The sequence below is a fragment of the Pan paniscus genome, chromosome 1 (assembly GCF_029289425.2).
Source record: "Pan paniscus chromosome 1, NHGRI_mPanPan1-v2.0_pri, whole genome shotgun sequence".
NCBI classification, from domain to species: domain Eukaryota; kingdom Metazoa; phylum Chordata; class Mammalia; order Primates; family Hominidae; genus Pan; species Pan paniscus.
The window spans coordinates 114457623-114478682 of NC_073249.2; the positions used below are offsets into that span (position 1 = coordinate 114457623).

The window sequence follows — 21060 nt, forward strand, 5'->3', positions numbered from 1 at the left end:
GTTTCTCCATGTTGGTCAGGCTGGTCTCTAACTCCTGACCTCAGGTGATCCACCTATCTCAGCCTCCCAAAGTGCTGGGATTACAAGCATGAGCCACTGCGCCTGGCCAGCTTTAATTTTTTTTTGTTGTTGTTGTTAGTCCTCTGGCTTTGTTTTTGGCCGTCTCCAGAAACTTCTTTTGATTCAAGGGGCTGTATTATTATCTAAATTCATACTTTTTTTCTTTTTTTTAGCATATTTATTTTTTCATTTTGTGGTTTTCTTGTAGATTCTCTCCAGAAACAGCCTCCAGAAGAGGATTAAGCACAGCAGAAATTAATGCCGTGGAAGCAATTCATAGAGCTGTGGAATTTAATCCTCATGTTCCAAAAGTGAGAAATTTTATGATAAAAATACTACCTTTATTTAAGTTTATCAAATTGATGACAGTTTGTAGACCAGAGTCTGGGTCACCATAATTTGGTACAGAATTGTTTTAATCTGCTATATTTTGATGCTTATTATTCACCTTACAGGGGACGTTGAAACATTTAGGCATTTAGAAAGGTAGATAGGAGCAATAGTTAGCTATATGCTTTGTAATTACTATCAAAATATAATTTGAACTGTGTTCACTTAGCTGTTCTTTTAGTATAGTTGTAGAAAATAAATAATGGGTTGGTCTTAATAAAAGATTATTCATATTTCTTATCACTAAATCAAATTTCCTGTTACTGTGAAAGCTTTTTCTAGACAGATGCCTGGGTTTTGAACTAGGGTTGGGTAGACAAAAACTGAAGACAAACAGATTAAAATAATCAATGATAGGAGGCAGATGTGGAAATTCCCAGAAAAACTGGCTGATGCTTATTTCGTCCCCAATGAGTCTATATACTTGCTTTGTCTTTATATTGTACACCTTGCAGTTATACAAATTATTGCTTAATCTTTGTGTGTTACAACACAAAATTAAATTTTGGGGTTTGGGCTGGGCACAGTGGCTCATGCCTATAATCTCAACACTTTGCGAGGCCAAGGTGGGAGGATTACTTGAGCCCAGGAGTTTGGGACTAGCGGCTGGGCAATGTGGTGAGACCTCATCTCTGCAAAAAATATAAAAATTATCTGAGTGTGGTGATGCTTCCTGTTGTCTCAGCTACTTGGGAGACCAAGGGGAGAAGATTGCTTGAGTCCAGGAGGTCGAGACTGCAGTGAGCTGCAATCATGCCACTGCACTGAAGCCTTGGGTGACAGAGTGAAACCCCATCTCAAAAAAAAAATTGGGGTTCTACAAACAATGCCCCATGTTAGGAAGTATAGACAATTCAAGAATAGATGCCCTTACTACGGAAAGTAATTATAGCTATTGATTCCAGTGAAAGGGTGTTAATAGAGCTTGGAAGCTAAAGAGCTACAGTAAAGAGATTAATCGCTAAAAGATAATTTCCAAGAAAAGGATGTTGTAAGCCTGTTAGAGTAAGTAAAGATATGGTTAAGAAAAGTACTTAAATCCAAGAAAGAGAGTCAACAAATATTTATACCATTCTCTCATTAAGTGACACTGGTTCCATAAATTTAAAGACAGCTGTTCACCCATATCTATGGTTTTGCATTCCATGGTTTCAGTTACCCACAGTCAGCCTCTGTCTGAAAATATTACATGGAAAATTCCAGAAATAAACAATTCATAAGTTTTAAGTTGCATGCCGTTCTGAGTAGCTTGATGAAATCTTACACTATCCCCCTCCATCCAGGCTAGTACATGACTCATCCCCTTGTCCAGCATATCCAACACTGTCTATGCTACCCGCCCATTAGTCACTTAGTAGCCAACTCGGTTATCAGATCGACTGTCATGGTATCATAGTGCTTGTGTTCAGGTAACCTTTATCTTACTTAATAGTGACCCCAAATGCAAGATTGACATATTGTTATAACTGTTCTATTTTATCATTAGTTATTGTTATTAGTCTCTTACTGTGCCTAAATTCTATCATGGGCATATATTTAGAGGAAAAAACATGGTGTACGTAGGGTTTGGTACTATTTGTGGTTTCAGATATCCACTGGGAGTCTTAAAACATATGTCCTGAGGATAAGGAGTGAGTACTGTAAACTTTTATTTTTCTTTAGACAGAGTTTTGCTTTCGCCCAAGCTGGAGTGCAGTGGCAGAATCTTGGCTCACTGCAACCTCCGCCTCCAGAGTTCAAGCGATTCTTCTGCCTCAGCCTCCCAAGTAGCTGGGACTACAGGTGCGCGCCACCACGCCCAGCTAATTATTTTGTATTTTTAGTAGAGACGAGGTTTCACCATGTTAGCTAGTATGGTCTCGATTTCCTGACCTTGTGATCCGCCCGCCTCAGCCTCCCAAAGTGCTGGGATTACAGGCATAAGCCACCGCGCCCAGCCTTGTAAACTTTTTATTATGAGTTCTACTACACATGCAGCAAAGTGTATGAGACAAAAATGTGCATCTTAATGATTTATTACAAAGTAAATGCTTGAAAACTATCGAGATCAAGAAACAGAACATTATCAACCCACAGACGCCTACCTGACTACCCTTTCCCATTACAACCTCCCTTCCTACCTAAAGGTAACCACTATTCTTATTCATTTGTATTCTTATTTATTAATTATGTTTATTTCCTCCCTTTATGTTTTTGATCTGTACTTTTTCTTTATTTATGGATTTTTTTTCTTTTTTTTTTGAGACGGAGTCTTGTTCTGTCGCCCAGGCTGGAGTGCAGTGGCGTGATCTAGGCTCACTGCAAGCTCTGCCTCCCGGGTTTATGCCATTCTCCTGCCTCAGCCTCCCAAGTAACTGAGACTGCAGGCGCCTGCCACCACGCCTGGCTAATTTTTTGTATTTTTAGTAGAGACGAGGTTTCACAGTGTTAGCCAGGATGGTCTCGATCTCCTGACCTTGTGATCCGCCCGCCTCGGCCTCCCAAAGTGCTGGGATTACAGGCGTGAGCCAGCGTGTCTGGCTTTTTTTTTCTTTTTAAGACAGACTCTTCAGCTATTCGAGAGGCTGAGGCAGGAGAATTGCTTGAACTCAGGAGGCAGAGGTTGCAGTGAGCCGAGATAGTACCATTACACCGCAGCCTGGGTGACAGAGTGAGACTCTGTCTCATTAAAAAAAAAAAAAAAAGTCCGGGCGCAGTGGCTTACGCCTGTAATCCCAGCACTTTGGGAGGCCGAGGTGGGTGGATCGCCTGAGCTCAAGAGTTCAAGACCACCCAGGGCAGCATGGTGAAACCCTGTCTCTACTAAAAATACAAAAAAATTAACTGGGTGTGGTGGGGTGCGCCTGTAGTCCCAACTACTTGGGAGGCTGAGGCAGGAGAATCACTTGAGTCCTAGAGATGAAAGTTGCAGTGAGCCGAGATCGCACCACTGCACTCCAGCTTGGGCTACAGAGTGAGACTCCGTCTCAAAAAAAAAAAAAAAAAAAAAAAACAGGAAAAAAAAAAAGAAGACAGGGTCTTGCTCTCATGCCCAGGCTGGAGTGCAGTGGCGCGATCTTGGCCCACTGCAACCTCCACCTCCTGGGCTCAAGTGATCTGCCCGCCTCAGCCTCCCAAAGTGCTGGGATTACAAGTGTGAGCAAACATATGCCTGGCCCTGGATTTATAAATGAGTTAAAGAGTGGTCCCTGTTTATTTATTCTGTGGAATAATTTGTATAAAATTAGAATTATTTCTGCCCTAAATGATTAGTAAATTTGTTATTAAAGCCATCTGATTCTTCAGTTTTCTTTGTGAGAAGACTTTGAGTTACAAATTTCATTTCTTTAATAGTTTAATTACAAATTCAATTTCTAAGCATATCATAACTATTGAAATTTTTTGTTTCTTATGTTTTTGGTAAGTTGTATTTTTCTAAAAATTTATTTCATCAAAATTCTCAAATGTATTGACATAAGGTATTCATAAAATCCTTTTATTGCCATATTAGTATTTGCAGCATTAGTTGTAATACTCAATTTTTAATTCTTTTTTTTTTTTTTTTTTTTGAGAGGGAGTTTTGCTCTTGCTGCCCGGGCTGGAGTGCAATGGCGCGATCTCGGCTCACTGCAACCTCCACCTCCCGGGTTCAGGTGATTCTCCTGCCTCAGCCTCCTGAGTAGCTGGGATTACAGGCATGCGCCACCATATAATTTTGTATTTTCGGTTGAGACGGGGTTTCTCCATATTGGTCAGGTTGGTCTCAAACTCCCAACCTCAGATGATCAGCCCGCTTCGGCCTCCCAAAGTGCTGAGATTACAGGCATAAGCTACTGCACCTGGCCCCACTTTTTAATTCCTAAGCTTGGCTAGTTTTATTTTTCTTGATCAGGTTCTTTAGGGATTTGCCAATCTTACTTGTTTTTGCCAAGAACTTGGCTCTGGCTTTGTTGGGTTTTTTCTACTATTTATTTTCTGGTTCATTCATTTCTGCTCTTTATTGCCTTCCTTCAACTTAATTTGAGTTTATTTTATTTTAATTTCCTGTGTCTTCTCACATAGGTACTTAACTCTGTAATTTTCGTTTTTCTTCTGATATACCCAGTTAAATCTAGAAACTTCTCTCAACACAATTTTAACTGCATACTATAGCAACATTTTTTACATAATTTAGTTCAAAATATTTTCTTTAAAAAAAAATAGAGACAGGATCTCCACATGTTGCCCAGACTGGTCTTGAACTCCTGGCCTCAAGCATCCTCCCTCCTCAGCCTCCCAAAGTGCTGGGATTACAGGTGTGAGCCACCTCCCTTGGCCCAAAATATTTTCTAATTTGTTTATAATTTCATCTTTGATTTAGAGTTATATTTATTCCATGAAGGTAGATATAATAAACAAAAGATTTTCTTTAAATTTTTTTTCCTCTTTTTCTTTTTTCTGCTTTGCTCATGTTGAGAAACAACAGATTTCCAAAGTAGATGAAACAGCCTTCTATTGGAAGAAGATGCCAACTAAGACTTTCATAGCTAGAGAGGAGAAGTTGTTCCTGGCTTCAAAGCTTCAAAGGACAAGCTGACTCTCTTCTTAGGGGCTAATGCAGCTGGTGACTTTAAGTTGAAGCCAGTGCTTACTTACCATTCCAAAAATCCTAGGGTCTTTAAGAATTATGCTGAATCTTCTCTGCCTGTGCTCTATAAATGGAACAACAAAGCCTGGATGACAGCACATCTGTTTATAGCATGGTTTAAACACTATTTTAGGCCCACTGTTGAGACCTACTGCTGAGACATGATTCTTTTTAAAATATTACTGCTCATTGACAATGTACCTAGTCACCCAAGAGCTCTGTTGGAGATGTACAAGGAGATTAATGTTTCCACACCTGCTAACACAACAGCCATTCTGCAGCCCACAGATCAAGAAGTCATTTTGACTTGGAAGTCCTATTATTTCAGAAATACATTTAGGAAGGCCGTAGGTCCCATATATAGTGATTCCTCTGGTGGATCTGAGCAAAGTAAATTTTATATGTCATGGGAAACCAAAAAATTTGTGTGACTTGCTTTATTTTGATATTTGCTTTATTGCAGTGGTCTGGAAGTGAACTTGCAATATGTCCAAGATATGTCTATAGTTACAAACATGAATTTTGGGATATATAAAGTATGCTTCATTAAAACTATATAGGCTGGGCGTGGTGGCTCACACCTGTAATCCCAGCCCTTTGGGAGGCCGAAGCGGGTGGATCACCTGAGGTCAGGAGTTCGAGACCAGCCTGACCAACATGGAGAAACCCCATCTCTACTAAAAATACAAAATTAGCCAGGCCTGGTGGCACATGCCTGTAACCCCAGCTACTCAGGAGGCTGAGGCAGGAGAATCACTTGAACCTGGGAGGTGGAGGTTGCAGTGAGCCAAGATTGTGCCATTGTACTCTGCCTGGGCAACAAGAGCGAAACTCTGTCTCAAATAAATAAATAAAACTATATAGATATATAGATAGATAGATATACATACACACATATACACTTTAACATTTTAATGTCATTTTTATTTATAGGTAGAAATTTACCCATTTTCCCCTCAACTAAATACCAAAGCAGTTGACAATTCAGCTATTTCAAAATATCCAGCTAAGTGAGTGATGCTATAAACTTATATTATTGTTTGTAGATAGACCCTTTAAGCCGAGTGTTATGAAACACAATAATTATTAAGGTTTTTTTGAAGAATTTGTTTTTTTTGAGACAGTCTCGCTCTGTCACCCAGGCTGGAGTGCAGTGGGCTGATCTCGGCTCACTGCAACCTTCACCTCCCGGGTTCAAGCGATTCTCCTGCCTCAGCCTCCTAAGTGGCTGGGACTGCAGGCATGCGCCACCACGCGCAGCTAATTTTTGTATTTTTAGTAGAGATGGGGTTTCACCATGTTGGCCAGGCTGGTCTCGAACTCCTGACCTCAAGTGGCCCACCTGCCTCGGCCCCGCTAAGTGCTGGGATTACAGGCGTGAGCCACCACTTTTGGAGAAGATTTGTGAGCCAAAACTTTTGGAGAAGTTTTAAACTTCACCAACCTGAATAATATCTCACTTAAATAACATTGATGTTATATGAACTGGGAGAGCTCTGGAATTTGTGATTGGCTGTTTTTGCTAGGGTTTTACAATTGATGAAGTATGTACAGACCCTCTTTTTCTCCTGTTATGGTCTCTATTCCTGACTGTCAGCTGGAAGCAAGCAAACATAAAGGGATTTAGGGGTTTTCTTCTTCACACTTCAATTGTGAGTCACAATAACTTATTCAACCTAAGGAACAGTGACATTTCAAATATATGTATGTGTATATATATATATATGTATATATATATATACACACACAGCTTTTATTCTCACAAATTTATTATACAAATGGTTGTATGCATCTTAGCAGTAAAATGACAAAGGATAAAGCTGTTTTAGCGGGAAATATTTTTGGCAACTTTCCACATAACTACAACAGAAATGGCTGTAGGTCTAGAGCTGTGCAATTTGTTAAAGCTGGAAACTATTAGAAGTGCAATAGAGAAAGATCATATAAATTTCTTCAAGCAATGAATTTGCTTTTAGGTATTTCATTAATATTGATAGCTTCTATAGCTTTTTTATTCTACTAAATGAATTTCAGTGTATAGTAACTGATAGTACCACAGTAAAAAAATTAGAACAGCATGTGTTCATGGTTTTTGACTTATTCTTCATTATTTAGCTATGGCTTTGATTCAGTGAACTTTTTTTTTAGTTGCCAAACACAAAAACGATTGTTTATCTTTCAGCTACTATATGAATTGTCAGTTTTATTTTCAGTAGAAATTGTTTCATATATTCTAAATATTCCACTGCATTCTGTTTCATTCATTCTGGTATCATACTTTTCTTATCCAACCATCAAATGGTTTCATAGTTTTTTTTTTTTTTTTTTTTTGAGACAGAGTCTTCCTCTGTCGTCCAGGCTGGAATGCAGTGGTGCTATCTCGGCTCACTGCAACTTCCACCTCCCGGTTTCAAGCGATTTTCTTGCCTCAGCCTCCTGAGTAGCTGGGACTACAGGTGCGTGCCACCACGCCCGGGTAATTTTTGTAATGTTCAGTAGAGATGGGGTTTCACCATGTTAGCCAGGGTGGTCTTGATCTCCTGACCTCGTGATCCGCCCGCCTCGGCCTCCCATAGTCATGGGATTACAGGCGTAAGCCACTGCGCCCAGCTGATACTGTCTTTCTTATTGAGATAATTTACATACTATAAAATTCACTTTTAAAGGATATAATTCAGTGGTTTTTAGTATATTCACAAGATTGTAAAATCATTACCACTATTTAATTCTGGAAAGAAGTACCTGTTAGTAGTCACCCCCTAGTCCCTCACAACCACTAATCTACTTTCTGTCTTTATGCATTTGCCTATTCTGGACTTTTCATATGAATTGAATCGTATAATAGTGGCCTTTTGTGTCTGACTTCTTTCACTTAGCATAATGTAGCATATGTCAGTACTTCCTTCATTTTATGGCTGAATACTATTCCATTGTACCACATTTTGTTTATACATTCAACTGATGGACATTTGGGTTGGTTTCACTTTTTGACTAGCATGAATAATGCTGTTATGAACATTCATGTACAAGTTTTTGTGTGAACATAAATTTTTCAATTGTCTCAAGTATACACCTAGAATTGGAACTGGTAGATCGCAAGTAATTCTGTTTAATTTTTTGAGAGACTGCCAAACTGTTTTGCAGAGTAACTGCATTATTTTACATTCCCTCAGCAATGTGTGAGTTCCAGTTCCTCTACATTTGTCTCAACACTTATTATTATCTGTCTTTTTTATTATAGTTATCCCAATGGGTATGAAGTGATATTTCATTGTAGTTTTGTTTTGTATTTCCCTAATGACTAATGATATTAAGCATCACTTTAATATGTTTATTGGCTGTTTGTGTTTTTTCTTTGGACAGATATATGTTCAAGTTGCATATTTTTAAATTTTTGTTATATATATATATATATATATATATATATATATATTTTTTTTTATATTTATAAAAAACAGGGTCTCCCTATGTTGCCCGGGCTCGTCTCAAACTCCTGGGCTCCAGGGATCCTCCTGCCTCAGCCTCCCGAAGTGCTAGGATTACAGGCTTGAGTCACTGTGCCTGGCCTAAATTTGTTTTTTTGTTGTTGTTTTTTTGTTTTTTAAATTAAAGGTATTCTATTTATCTTTTTATTATAAGGTATTCTTTAACATTATTATTGGCCAGGCGCAGTGGCTCATGCCTGTAATCCCAGCACTTTGGGAGGCTGAGGCGGGCGAATCACAAGGTCAGGAGACCGAGACCATCCTGGCTAACACGGTGAAACTCCGTCTCTACTGAAAATACAAAAATTAGCCAGGCATGGTGGTGGGCGCCTGTAGTCCCAGCTACTTGGGAGGCTGAGGCAGGAGAATGGCATGAACCTGGGAGGCAGAGCTTGCAGTGAGCCGAGATCATGCCACTGCACTCCAGCCTGGGCGACAAAGCAAGACTCCGTCTCAAAAAAAAAAAAAAAAAAAATTATTATTACAGTAGACCATTGACACTCTTGATTAATGTGATCCAGAACCATTGTGAATATCCACATTTGAAAATGCCACTATTACATGTATTTTCACCTATGAAATGTAAACATGAGAATGGGTCACAAACCTTGCTGAGATACAGATGCTAAAGAGCCTGCTAGATGTATTCATTAGGTACATCATTCACATGTGTGCACAAGCCTCAAAGCATGTTATTCAAATTTGTGCCTTAGCAAAATGATGCCTGCTATACATCATGGGTATTTGGAGCTCCCACAAAGAGTAGAAATTGTAAACGTTAGATCCCTGAGTGTCAGTGATCTACTATAGATGTAACTATTGTTGGTATGACACTTCACACATCAGTTAGAATAATATCGCCCAACTTTAAGATCTAACAATGGCTTGCTGTAATATTTTATTGATGATTTTTAAAGTAAGCATACTATAGCTGAATTCTTCTAAATTTTATTTTATATTCAAATATAAAATAATTACTATAAAAAACAAAATCACAGAATGGATCCACATATATACTGTCATATATGTGACAAAACATTCACATATATACTGTCAATTGATTTTTGACAAAAGCACCAATGCAATTCAATGGGGAAATGGAACTTCAACAAATGGTACTAGAACATCTGGATATCTAAATGTGGTGGGAGGGAATCATGAATTTTTTTCACATAGCATACACAAAAATTAATTTGAAATGTGTCATTGATCTAAATATAAAAACCAAAACTATACAACATCTAGACCAAAACATCTAAGACTATCTTTGAAAGCTGGGGGTAAAGAAAGATTTCCTAGGACATAGAAGGCAATTATAAGAGAAGACAATTACAAATTGAACTTTATCAAAATTTTTAAAGTCTGCTCATGTTAGTGTTAAGACAAAAAGGCAAGCCATGGACAGGAAAAAATATTTGTAATATGTTTATCTGACAAAGGACTCGTATCCAAAATATATACATATAAAAAAACACAATATTAAAAAATGGGCAAAAGCCTTGAACAGATACTACAAAAGAAAATATTGGAATGTCCAATAACACATAAAGAGATGTTCATATGAAGGTAAAATGAAGCAGGCAAAAAAAGAAAAGATGTTCAACATCATTAGTTATGAGAGAAATGCAATATAAAGTCATGAAGTAATACTTTCACATCTATCAGAATGACTAAAATTTAAAAGACTGATAAAATGTCAGTAAGAATGTGAAAGTCAGAACTTTCATACACTGCTGCTAAGATTACAAAATGGTACAACCACTTTGGAAAACTGGCAATTTCTGATACAATTAAATATATCCTTCAACCTGTGATCCAGCAATCCTACTCCAAGGTATATACCCAAGAGAAATGAAATCATATGTCCACAAGAAGAGTTGAACATGAATATCATAGCAGTTCTATTTATAATAGCCCCAAACTAGAAACAATCCCAATGTCCTTCAATAGGTAAATAGATAAGTAAGTTACAATACAGGGGTATTCAGCAATAAAAAGACCTACTGATACAAGCAAAACATGAATGAAACCAAAAATATGACATATAAACAAGTACTTACTGAATGGTTCCATTTATGTGAAGTTCAAGAAAAGGCAAAAAGTGATCTGTGGTGGTAGAAATGAAAACACTGTTTGCCTCAGGTGGTCAGGTGAGACATTCATTAACTAGAAAGGAGAACTTCCTGGAGTGAAAGAAGATACGTTTTGATGGCCAGGCGCAGTGGCTCATGCCTGTAATCCCAACACTTTGGGAGGCTGAGGAGGGCGGATCACGAGGTCAGGAGTTCGAGACCAGCCTGGCCAGCATGGTGAAAACCCATCTCTACTAAAAATACAAAAAATTAGCTGGACATGGTGGCACACACCTGTAGTCCCAGCTACTTGGGAGGCTGAGGCAGGAGAATCACTTGAACCCAGGAGGTGGAGGTTGCAGTGAGCCTATATCACGCCACTGCACTCCAGCCTAGATGACAGAGCAAGACTCTGTCTCAAAAAAAAAAAAAAAAAAGAAGAAGAAGAAAAAGAAATAAAAGAAAATATGTCTTGATTTGGGCATTACTTGTCTACATTTGTCAAAACTCATCAAGCCGCATATTTAGGATCTATGTATTTAAAATTATACCTCAATAAAGAAAAAAGAATTTGACTTAGCATGGAAAGCATTGTAAAAGTATCATGCCTTCTGATGAAATTAGATAATGTATGTGAAGTGCTTAACACAGTGTCTGAGTGTCAGGCTATTATTGATTATCATGGTGGTTGTCACTTTATTTCTGTACCTTTTTTTTTTTTTCTTGAGACAGGGTTTTGTTCTGTCATCCAGGCTGGAGTGCAGTGGCATGATCATGACTCACTGCAGCCTCATCCTGGTGGGCTCAAGTGATCCTCCCACCTAAGCCTTCCTAGTAGCTGGGACTACAGGTGCATGCCACGGAGCTAATTTTTGTATTTTTTGTAGAGATGGGGTTTTGCCATTTGTCCAGGCTGGTCTCGAACTCCTGGGCTCAAGCAGTCCGCCCACCTTGGCCTCCCAAAGTGCTGGGATTACAGGCATGAGCCACTGTGCCTGGCCCATCTTCTTTGAGTTGTTCAGTGTTTGTTTCTTTGTGGATGTTATTTTAGTGTTTGTAGCTTTAGAATGTATAAGGTTTGGGGGATTCCTTTGTTGAGATGAGGTAATGGTGAAGATATTGAAAACAGTTAGGAATTAACTAATTTGAATTAGCTAATAACGTAATAGTTAGGTAATAACTAATTTGAATTAGTTACAATACCCTGAAAACAGTTTGTGTCTTACAGAAGAAGCCCTTAGGGCAAGAGTAAAGTAGAGCAGTAAGAAACAAAACAATAACAAAAGTGTGTTTAGTAAATCCTTATAACTGGAGTACATATTTAGAAATTCGCTATCCGTAGCATTTAAAAGTTACTATTTTGGCTGGGCGCGGTGGCTCACGCCTGCAATCCCAGCACTTTGGGAGGCCGAGATGGGTTGGATCATCTGAGGTTAGGCGTTTGAGACCAGCCTGGCCGACATGGTGAAACCCTGTCTCTACTGAAAATACAAAAAAAAAAAAATTAGCCGGACATGGTGGTGGGCGCCTGTAATCCCAGCTACTTGGGAGGCTGAGGCAGGAGAATCGCTTGGACCTGGACGGCAGAGGTTGCAGTGAGCCGAGATCGCGCCATTGCACTCCAGCCTGGGCAACAAGAGCAAAGCTCCATCTTAAATAATAATAATAATAAATAAAAATTACTATTTCTTATTTTACAATAAAACTGCTTTTAGTGTTATGCTGCCAAGAAAGTAGACTATACCTGGAGACTTTTAAGTGCAGAGGAAGTTTTAAAAATAAATTGATACATAGAAAGTAAAATCTGTTCTGGTTGATCAGAAATGGAAGCCCGTAGAATGTTACAAGTCTTATCCACCCTAGAAGATAGTAGCTCTTTTTTTTTTTTTTTTTTTTTTGAGATGCAGTTTTGCTCTTGTTGCCCAGGCTGGAGCGCAATGGCACAGTCTCGGCTCACTGCAACCTCCGCCTCCTGGGTTCAAGCAATTCTCCTGCCTCAGCCTCCCAAGTAGCTGGGATTATAGGCACCCGCCACCACACCTGGGCAATTTTTGTATTTTTAGTAGAGACAGGGTTTCACCATGTTGGCCAGGCTGGTCTTGAACTCCTGACCTCAGGTGAGCCACCTGCCTTGGCCTCCCAAAGTGCTGAGCCACTGCGCCCGGCTGATAGTAGCTCTTTAGCAGCAGACTTGCATTTCACTGGCTAAACTACTTATATCATAGCACCGGCATATATAAAAGATAAAAGGGAAACAGGTGCTCAGTTGACATTCCGAGTGGCATAGCAGGGGTAAAGAGAGCAAAGGAGAAGTGTTGAAGTCTGTGACCCAAACTTAGAGCACAATGAAACCTTTGCCTTTCCCTTATGTTGTACTGTGGCCTAAGTAGAAGAGTTGAGATATGAAATGCTTATATCTTGAGGTGTGGCTCTGTAGGATGATGTGGAAAGGAGTTTTCTTGTAGCAATGCCCTCTCCAGCCTCCTTTCCTTTTCCCTTCAGTATAAGTCACTTTATTTGGCTCCTGAAATTGTTAGGTAGTATTATGTTTTCTTTCAGTTTATTCACATAGCAGTTCTGTTTATTTTCTATCTGGGAACTGTCTTTAGTCTCCCCCAATACATACCAGTGTGGACTCTGCATTCGCCCTGCCTGTCCAATCTCATAGAATGTGCACTGAGAAAACTAATTGCAGAGATAAGTTGGTTCTTTGTGTGCATGACTGATCAAGAGCAAAGTACCTTAATTTCAGATGCCTTCAGAGAGATTTTTCTTTAACCTCTGCTTTTAAGAGGAAGATTATAAAGCATTATCGTTACTTCAGGTCAGAATTATATTGCTTTTGGTCAAAAGCTGTTGTAAGATTTACAAAGTAATAGAAAAAAGTAATCTAAAGATAAATTATAAAGATCAAAGCAGTTCAAAATTAAAGTAAATTTGAGTGTAAGCATACATAGGGCTTTAGAGTCATAAAAGAAACCACTAGGCCATACATCATTATGTCTTTTTAACCATAGCTTCCAAAGGAGCCTTAATAATTATATTTTTAGTGAAAAGCAACAGGCTAAATTCTCTTGTTTTACTCATTTGAATGTATTGTTCATAGTTGAATGCTAGTTAAAATTGTCCCAAGCAGTTTCTCATTACAGACACAATAGGCTGAGTCAGAGGTAATATGGAAGGTCTGATAGCACATATTAGGTCCTAGCTTTGGTTTGTGTCCTCAGCTATGTTTTATTTGTTGATAATTTCCAAATCTGTGTCTTTTATCTCTGGCTTCTTTCTTTGTCTGTAGACTTAGCATTTCCATCTGGTTGTGGAAATCACATGTTAAGTACCTCAAACACTTTAATGTGTCTCAAACAGAATTTTTAAAATTTGTTAAGTCCTTTCTTCAAACTGCCAAACTGCCTCTCATTTATTTCTATGTTTTGATTTATGGCTTCATTATCCTCTTCATTAACCCTTACCTCCGCCATTTCCAAATTACCAACTCATATTATAACCTTTGAAATGTTTTTCAGATCTAGCCATCTATCTCATCTCCGCTGTCACTGACCCTTGTTTGCCTTCATTACCTGTACTTTAAAAAATATATTATTATTATTATAACAAAAGTAATAGGTACTTTTTAAAAATTCAGACTCTTCAGACTTTTACAAAGTGGAAATCTCCTGTTCTCTCCTTCCCAATTCTACTTCTCTGAAGTAACCACCTGTTACTGTTTGGTGTATATATTGGCCCACATTTTGTACGCATTTCTAAACACATAGAGATAGACATAGAAAGAATCTCAAATACTTTACCATGTCTTGTGTGGACTGTTAAAACAGATTCCTCACTCATCTTTCTGCCATCAGCCCTTCTCCATTCCAGCTATTGCCAGAGTTATCTACCTAAATAGCAAGTCTTAAAAGACCTCTGCTTGTTCCCGATTGCCTACAGGATAAGGACCAACCTTTCAGTATTACACCTATAAAAGCCCTTCATATTCTGGGCCAGTATCTGTCTCCAGCCTTACTCTTTGCCAGTTCTGCTTTGCTCATTATGTCCATTGTCACCGTTCCCTGGATTGGTCATGCCTCATCATACCTCACTGCCATTGTCTTCTCTACCTGGCAAATTTCTACTCATTCTTTAAGACCCTGCTCATCTGTTGTCTCCTTTATAAGGAGTTTTTTCTAGTTTTCCCAAGAAGAGATAACGGCTTTCTCTTCTCTGTTCCTTCAGTATCTCCATCATATCTTTTTTTTTAATTGGTCTGTTTGTATGTTTCTCCCATAGTTCCCTCTGAACAAAAGCAGGGCACTTGTCTTACTTATCATTTAATGTCCAACACTCTTCCTAGCCTATATAGACAATCAGTAAACACTGGGAAACAGACATATCTGTAGTTTGGAACTGCATTGCTTTAAAAGTCTATCTAAGTTAAAGAAAGTAGACTGGGCACAGTGGCTCACACCTGTAATCCCAGCACTTCAAGAGGCCAAGGTGAGAGGATCACTTGAGCCCAGGAGTTAGAAACCAGCCTGGGCAACACAGTGAAACCCTATCTCTACAAAAAAAATTAAAAAGTTAGCCAAATGTGGTGGTTGCACCTACAGTCCCAGCTACTAAGGAGGCTGAGGCAGGAGGATTGCTTGAGCCCAGGAGGTCGAGGCTGCAGTGAGCTATGATCATACCACTGCACTCCAGCCTGAGTGACAGAGTGAGTGCCTGTCTCAAAAAAAAAAAAAAGTAAAGTTTTAGAAGCATCATTTCTTGAAATTTTTAAGCTAGTTTACGTAACTATTTTTACAAGTTTTGCTTAATAATACCATTTTTTTACCTTTTAAAGATGACAGTGTGATTTTACCATGACTGTATTTACTATATTATGAAATAACTCAGCTTTAAATATGATATCATACAACAATTAAAAATGTTAGATTGGCCGGGCAACGCATGCCTGTAATCCCAGCACTTTGGGAGGCCAAGGCAGACAGATCACCTGAGGTCAGTAGTTTGAGATCAGCCTGACCAACATGGTGAAACCCCATCTCTACTAAAAATACAAAATTAGCCAGGTGTGGTGGTGCATGCCTGTAATCCCAGCTACTCAGGAGGCTGAGGCAGGAGAATCGCTTGAACCCAGGAGGCAGAAGTTGCACTGAGCCGAGATCACGCCATTGCACTCCAGTCTGGACAACAAAAGCAAAATTCCATCTCCAAAAAAAAAAAGTTAGATCTGTATAGAGACAGGAAGGGAGGCGCAAAATGTATTATGCATAGAAAAAGAAATCCAGACAAACATAAATCAGATTATTGTCTTTTTTTTTTCTTTTTTTTTTTTTTGAGGCAGGGAGCTCAAACTTCTGAGGTCCAGCTATCCTCCTGCCTTAGCCTCCTGAGTAGCTGGGACTACAGGCATGTACCACCATGCCCTGTCTTTAGTTTATTTTTTTATTCTTCAAACATATTATTTTCTACTACTTAGCTCTGTTATGTTTCCATTTCTGTACACTGAGCATATACTTTACTAAGCAGAAAAAAAAAGACTGAAAAAAATCATCGGTCAGTTTTTAATCTTTTATATTCTTCTTAGAAAATTAAAGTCTGGGTAGCAGAGTTTTTGTATTTGGTTTTAGTTTTCCCAGAGAGTTAAAATATATCTTTGGTAAAAACTAGAATATAAATATGAATTTGAAGACATTTCAGCTGTATTTATCAGATTAACTCAGTTAATAAGTTTTTTTTTGTTTTTGTTTTTAAGATGTAGTTTTGCTGTTGTTGCCCAGGCTGGAGTGCAATGGCACGATCTCGGCTTACTGCAACCCCTGCCTCCCGGGTTCAAGCAATTCTCCTGCCTCAGCCTCCCAAGTAGCTGGGATTACAGGCACCCACCACCATGCCTGGCTAATTTTTTGTGTCTTTAGTAGAGATGGGGTTTTACCATGTTGGCCAGGCTGGTCTCAAATTCCTGACCTCAGGTGATCTGCCCGTCTCAGCCTCCCAAAGTGCTGGGATTACAGGTGTGAGCCACCGCGCCTGGCCAATAAGTATTTTAATACTTGCTTTTAGTGTAATATGCTAGGCATGGTAGTAGAATTTTAAGGATATGGTTTTTATAGTGCAATAAGTTACAGCCTATGCTGGGTAGTGGAAATTCCTGAGTAGCAGTTTGTGAAGGAGATAAAATAAATAATCTTATAATTTATATACATTTTCCTTAAATTGAAATTTTTCTCTTATATTTTGGGGATCAACTTTTATTTTACTGTCTAATCAGGAATTGAAAAATTGCTTTTTTGTTTTTGTTTTTTGGTTTTTGGGTTTTTTTGAGACAGAGTCTCGCTCTGTCATCCAGGCTGGAGTGCAGTGGCGCGATCTTGGCTCACTGCAAACTCCGCCTCCCGGGCTCATGCCATTCTCCTGTCTCAGCCTCCCAAATAGCTGGGACTACAGGCGCCCGCCACCACGCCCAGCTAATTTTTTGTATTTTTAGTAGAGACGGGGTTTCACCGTGTTAGCCAAGATGGTCTGGATCTCCTAACCTCGTGATCCTCCTGCCTCGGCCTCCCAAAGTGCTGGGATTACAGGCGTGAACCACTGCACCTGGCCCAAAAAATTGCTTTGTTTTAAAGTCAAATTGGAAAGGATATTTGCTGGTGGGTAGGACCACCAATAATAATCAATAACAAATAATTATTTTAAATAAAAAATAAGCTAGCATAAGGAAGATTTTTTTTTTCTTTTTGAAATGGAGTCTTGCTCTGTTGCCCAGGCTGGAGTGCAGTGGCACGATCTCGGCTCACTGCAACTGCCACCTCCCGGCTTCAAGCAGTTATCTGCCTCAGCCTCCCGAGTAGCTGGGATTACAGGTGCCCGCCACCACGCCTGGCTAATTTTTGTATAGTTAGTAGAGATGGGGTTTCACCATCTTGGCCAGGCTGGTCTTGAACTCCTGACCTCGTGATCCACCTGCCTTGGCATCTCAAAGTACTGGGATTACAGGTGTAAGCCACTGCGCCCAGCCAAGGAAGATTTTTAAAATGATTAAATAGAAAATATTTTTAATATAAAATCTTGAAGTATAATTTCTTAATAAGTATGCCATGTGTGTTTACCACCTGAATTATCACTCAGATTATTAAACAGTAAAAATTTAGGTATATAGTTGCTGTTTAAAAAAGTATTTTTTTTTGCCAGGCGTGGTGGCTCATACCTGTAATCCCAGCACTTTGGGAAGCCGAGGCTGGTGGATCACGAGGTCAGGAGTTCGAGACCAGCCTGGCCAACATAGTGAAACCCCGTTTCTACTAAAAATACAAAAATTAGCCTGGCATCATGGTGCGTGCCTGTAGTCCCAGCTACTCGGGAGGCTGAGGCAGGAGAATCATTGCAACCTGGGAGGCAGAGGTTCTGGTGAGCCAAGATTGAGCCACTGCACTCCAGCCTGGACAACAGAGCAAGACACTGTCTCAAAAATAAATAAATAAAAGTATTTTTTGACACATCAAATTGATATTTTTTGTAATATAAGCTTTACTTAATAATTGTTAACTGAATATCTTTGCTTACATTTGCTAAATGGTTACGAATATACTAAATACTTAACATGTTGGGGTTTAAGGCTTCGGAGTTCTAAAATTCACTGAAAATGATTTGGGATATTTTGTCTCTTGTCTGTGAAATGAAACAGAATTTTAATAGAAAGAACCTGGTTTAAATATTATGCAGTTTTCTTCTGAAAACTCAGTATTCTTTTTATTATGACAATTCCACTGTGATTGCCACATTTTCTTTGCTTCCTACTGAAGAAGCTCTTAGTGCACTTGCAAAGAACATAAGGAGTCATGTCAGAGGTCAGCTATTTGAGTCCATTTTCCCACAGCCGCCTGGTGCGAGTGATCTTTTACTGTGTTTTAAAAAAAATGGGCAAGGATTAGAGGGGATTAGAAAGAATATTACCCTCCTGAATATAGGCCCAAAGCACTAAGGGGAGAGAACCCAACCAGGCATCAAATGGGCTTTGCTTGACCAGGACACAACCTCTACTGCATTCCTTTAAGAAACTGAATGGGAAATGTTAAGTCCCCAAACTGGATTAGTAAATAATCTCATAGTTTGTGACATCTGGTAAAATAAATTGATGAGCAGACTATATTCTTACACTTTGAGAACAGAGCCAAAGACATCAAGAGTAAGAGTAATTAAAGATGGGCACTAAACTTAGTAATTGTTGGAAAGGTACATTTCATAAATCAAAAAATTATTTTAGATATAATATGAGGAGTACATGTATATTGATTAAATAAATTAAGGCTTAAATTTTGAAACCACTACAGCTTTTTGTTTTTAAGAGTCTTCCTAGAGTCTTATTGCTTGTAGCAGTTTTACAAAGTGTTTCACAAATTCAGCTCTTTAATTTCTGTTGTCCCGTTAGTTTGTATAACAACCTGAGGAACTAGAATTTGAAATCTGAGAGTGTATCTTTTGAGACACCTCTGGAATGTTTCTCTTTTTATATTTTATAAGAGAAGTTCACATAATTTGTATCTTATGACACATAATTTGATATCAAATTGTTTGGAACCAAAGAGGTAATTTCAAACCTATTCTAGAAGGGCAAGTGCATTCTGGTCTCAGTCTTTGGAGATAGTATTTAGCTAACTAAATAAGTTTTTAAAGGTTTTAAGTTGACTAATAGTAAAGATGCTGTACAGATAGTTAACTTTGTATCTTTCTACATATAACAAGTACATTTGATTGCTATAGTAACTGTGATTACACTGCTTTTGTTATAAATGATAATATTAGTACAAGTATTTTCATTAGGAGTTTAAGATAAAATTTAGGTTCATATCTGAAGAAGAATTGAGAGAAAACTATAACTTCTTTAATAGGCACATTAAATGTATCCTGCAGTATGCTCTCTTGGTTCAGTGCCTTTATTCAAGATGGCCCTGTGCTTTGTTTATGTCCTCCTGCTGTTCTCCTCACTCCCCAGTCCACTCATCCACATTCTACCTATCTGTAAATATCAAGTCAAATCCCATCAAGTGGTTTATTTCTAGCCTCTAAATCATAATACTTCCTAAACATAGAGTTATCATATGACTCAGCAGTTCTACTCCATGGTACTTACTCAAGAGAAACAAAAACATATGTTCATTCTGAAACTTATACACAAGTGTTTATAACAACATTATTCATAATAGCCGAAAGCTAAAAACAACCAAATATCTGTCAGTTGATGAATGGATAAACAGAACATATATACCATATGTACAATGCAGTATTATTCAGCCATAAGAAGAAATGAGGCACAAGTACCATGCATGCTACAAACTGGGTGAACCTTGAAAACATTATGCTAAGTGAAAGAAACCAGTCACAAAATGATTCCATTTGTATGAAATATCCAGAATAGGCAAATCTATAGAGATATAAGATAGGTTAGTAGTTGCTTAAGGGGGTTGGGGGACTAGGGGAGAAGTGAGTTGTAACTAAAGGGTACAGGATTTTCTTTTGAAGTGATGAAAATGTTCTAAAATTGACTTTGGCAATAGTTGCACATATCTCTGAATATATTAAAAATCCTCGAATTGTATACTTTAATGGGTGAATTCTAAGGTATGTGAATTATATCTCAATAAAGGCTGTTATTTAAAAACTAAATTAAAAAAATTAATACCTCTATCTGTATTCCTATGTATTGCACCTTTTTTTTTCTTTTCTTTGTGTGTTTTTTTTTTTTTTTTTTTTGAGACAGAGTCTCGCTCTGTCGCCAGGCTGGAGTGCAGTGGCGCAATCTCGGCTCACTGCAACCTCCGCCTCCCGGGTTCAAGTGATTTTCCTGCCTCAGCCTCTTGAGTAGCTGGCACTACAGGCATGCACCACCAGGCCCAGCTAATTTTTGTATTTTTAGTAGAGATGGGGTTTCACCATGTTGGTCAGGATGATCTCGATTTCCTGACCTCACGATTTTGGCCTCTCAAAGTGTTGGGATTACAGGTGTGAGCCAGCGCACTCGGCCTTGTACATTGTTTATACCTCTAATAAAGTACTCACCGTAGTCTTGTTATAATTATTCACTTAAGAAATCTGTCTTTTCCATTGCATTATGTAGCTCCACAGAACAGGCAAAGCGTTCTTTGGTATTCCCTAACAACCACAGTGCTTTGAACTTAGTAAATATGAATTTAATTGAACTTTTCCACAATTAAGTTCTTTCACCTATAAAATGTAAATAAGAGAAAAAAGAATTGCACAAATATTGTTCCAAAATTGGATTTCATAATTTTTATATTTAATTCTTCCTTTCAGTAGGAAATGGCTTAATTAAAAATTTAAAATAAATGAATTTTAAAAATAAAAAATGTGTAATTTTTACATTTAACTCCTTTTTGGAAAAATAAATATCTACTCTCACATCTTCTCAGCTCGAGTTTCCATTTTGTATTTA

The 21060-nt window shown here is 38.4% G+C and overlaps 1 protein-coding gene across 39 annotated transcripts in view; it reads left to right on the forward strand.

Moving 5' to 3' along the window:
- ST7L (suppression of tumorigenicity 7 like) overlaps positions 1-21060 on the forward strand; it is a 96054-nt gene that overhangs the window by 42079 nt on the left and 32915 nt on the right. For 35 of the 39 annotated variants that reach the window (XR_010112799.1, XM_008963036.6, XM_014346669.4 and 32 more), the window contains one exon: positions 269-371. Coding sequence is in view for 38 of the 39 variants with exons in the window: in XM_008963036.6 (XP_008961284.3) it covers positions 269-371 (103 nt within the window). In the remaining variant the exon portion in view is untranslated. Of the gene's footprint in view, positions 1-268; positions 372-4894; positions 7135-17801; positions 21031-21060 lie in introns of those variants that run through there. The other 4 variants (XM_063606379.1, XM_055102757.2, XM_063606378.1 and 1 more) reach the window with 3 other exon arrangements.